The sequence below is a fragment of the Pediculus humanus genome, genomic scaffold (genome assembly GCF_000006295.1).
Source record: "Pediculus humanus corporis 1103172107431 genomic scaffold, whole genome shotgun sequence".
NCBI lineage: Eukaryota > Metazoa > Arthropoda > Insecta > Psocodea > Pediculidae > Pediculus > Pediculus humanus.
Window position 1 is genome coordinate 143966 of NW_002987053.1, and position 2625 is coordinate 146590.

A 2625-nucleotide genomic window follows, 5' to 3' on the forward strand; every position below is an offset into this window, starting at 1 on the left:
AATAGCTCGCTGGAAAAAGAAAGACAAAAAAAAAAACCGTTAATTTTGTCATTTTTTTTGAGTAATTTGACGATAGGTAGGTAACTTACTGTAGGATAAAAGTCCAATGCTGGAAAATACGGATAACCAAACTAATATACCGGAAATCCATCTCATGATGATTATGTAAAAAAATGAAATAATGGCGGCTCCGCAAACGTGTATCAATATCCACGGCCATATAATTGTAAGATCTTGAAAAATGGCGTGTCCAAACTGTACCGGAAAAAAAAATTAAAACGTTTCAAAGTTTCAAAGCATGGGAAAAAAAATCCATTTCCGGTTTATAATAATAAATATTATGTTTTTATACCTCGAATACTTCTGCTACGAATTTAGATGCGTCGAAAAATTGTCTACCGACAGCACCGGATATCTCGGATTTTTCCCATTTTTCAATTTTGCTACGAAATTCATCCGATTCTTTGTTTCTTATACTTTTTGCTAAGCAAACATAGCCAACTAAAAGCAATAATTTTTTTATAGCAAAACTAAATCAATCTACTGAACATCGAGCATTTTACTCAGGCATTATTTAGGATAATTGTGCGTAAAAAGGAAAAAGTACCCGAAATATTGTATCTTTATCGGTTATTGAATTTAAAACGTGATAATAAACGGTATCGAAATGTAAATGAGTATTTGTCAGTTGAGTAACGTTTTCAGGTTTTTCGTTAAGGTACGTCACGATAAAATCAGGTTTGTATAATTCGATACAATCGTAAAGACATCTCCTGTAAACTGAGAAATTAATTAAATCGTTTTGAAAACGGTTAATTCCCCGTTGAACGGTTCGTTCGTTAATTTTGGCGGGAAAATTTATATAAACTCACCTGGTTTGCTTTCTAAATACCATTCAGCGCATTCTTTACTCTCTATGGCTTTCATTGCACTTTCTTTATCCCGTATTTTAGATTTATCAAAATCATCCTTGCAAATTAATTTGTTCCTTAGGGATCTCGCATCGTAAAAATTGTTTAAATGTTGTTTTAAATAAAAATTTTCTTTCGGACATTCCGACACGCACACCTTAAATAAAAAAAATTAAATTTTCATTTTGAAAAAGCGCCACGGTCAAAAGTCGTACTACTCTTTGTTTTGTTTTGTTTTTGTCTACGTCCACGTCTTAATTCGTTTCTTACCCTTGTCGTATGACATTGAAAAATGCTTGCTTTCGGTGGTACGCATTCCAACAAATCAAAATACAATACGTATGGTCTATCTTTAACACCGTCATCGTATCCGCATCTTCTATTTCTGTAATCCGTGGGAGCGAAAAGTTCGTTAGGTGGGGTAGTACGAACGGCTAAAAATAAAAATAAAAAAAATTTCAAAACAATTATCAATTACGTCAAACGTTTTCTAAGTAATCGACGAATCGTCTGTCTGTCTGTCTGTTTGTTTTTTTTTTTTTTTTTAAAATTTCTATTCTTCCGTTTCCTGTGTTAATTAATAATCGTTTAAGCGGGAAATTTAAATTTTTGTTTACCGAAATAACCCAAACACACCCATCCGGCAAGACAACCGATAAATAATGCCAAACATAAAATATCCGTGCATGATCTCCGTCGGAAAAGTCTTTTCTCCGGATAATTGTGATATTTCGATCCTGAAATCAACAAATTATTATTATTATTATTATTTTAACATTTCCCCTTATAAAAAAAAAATTAACATTTTCCCCCTAATTCCTTTCGACAAATTTTTTTCTTATTACCTTTCATAACATATTAACCCAATTAAAAACTCAAACTTTGACCTGACCTAAATAATAATAAAATGTTAAATTATCCAAAAATAACAATAATAATAATAATAAAAATAAAATACTCCAGGGAACTAACGAATACAAAAAAAAAAAAAATTCATAGATGATAATAATAATAATAACAAAGAATTACTAAAGGTCACATCAATTAAAATTTTTTTCTTTCTTTCTTTCAACACTTTACTATGAATATTTTTACATAACGTTTACATTTATATCTTTTTTTGGATTAATATTATTATTATTATTATTATTATTATTATTAAGGTGAACTTTAACAAATATCATCGTTTGAAAACAAACAAAACAAACAAACAAAAGCAACATATATCAAATCTTAATAAATTGTCCAACCATAAAATTTAAAACCTTTCTTTACTTACTCTTACGTAACAAACGAAAACAATAATAATAATAATAATAATAATAATAATAATGAGTGGATTTACAGGAATAAACAAATTTAATATACAAACACCGTAACAAACGCGAATTATTCAATAATAATAATAATAATAATAATAATAATAATAATAATAATAATAATAATAATAATAATAATAGTCACGTGAAACAAGGAATATGTATTTTTAAACGGTTTAAAATCGGTGTAAAAGGAAATAACGCGATAAGTCATGTTTTTTTTTTTTTTTTATTTTAGTTAAATAAATATTTAATCAAATCTCAAAATTCCATTTATAAAACCTACATTCTAAATAATAATAATAATAATTGTAATAATAATAATAATAATAATAATAGTAATAATAATAATAAAACATCGATAACGAAAAAACTTTTTTTTTCAACTTAAAAAA

At 27.4% G+C, this 2625-nt stretch overlaps 1 protein-coding gene across 1 annotated transcript in view; it reads right to left on the reverse strand.

Moving 5' to 3' along the window:
- The window catches only part of Phum_PHUM080720 (protein pns1, putative), a gene marked incomplete at both ends in the record, with an annotated part of 3489 nt that extends 1726 nt beyond the window's left edge, over positions 1-1763 (reverse strand). The window contains 8 exons of the mRNA XM_002423681.1: positions 86-255; positions 362-470; positions 494-501; positions 608-780; positions 873-1068; positions 1182-1345; positions 1529-1648; positions 1757-1763. Of these exons, the coding sequence (XP_002423726.1) occupies positions 86-255; positions 362-470; positions 494-501; positions 608-780; positions 873-1068; positions 1182-1345; positions 1529-1648; positions 1757-1763 (947 nt within the window). The remainder of the gene's footprint in view (positions 1-85; positions 256-361; positions 471-493; positions 502-607; positions 781-872; positions 1069-1181; positions 1346-1528; positions 1649-1756) is intronic.
- Between the last annotated feature and the right edge of the window lie 862 nt (positions 1764-2625).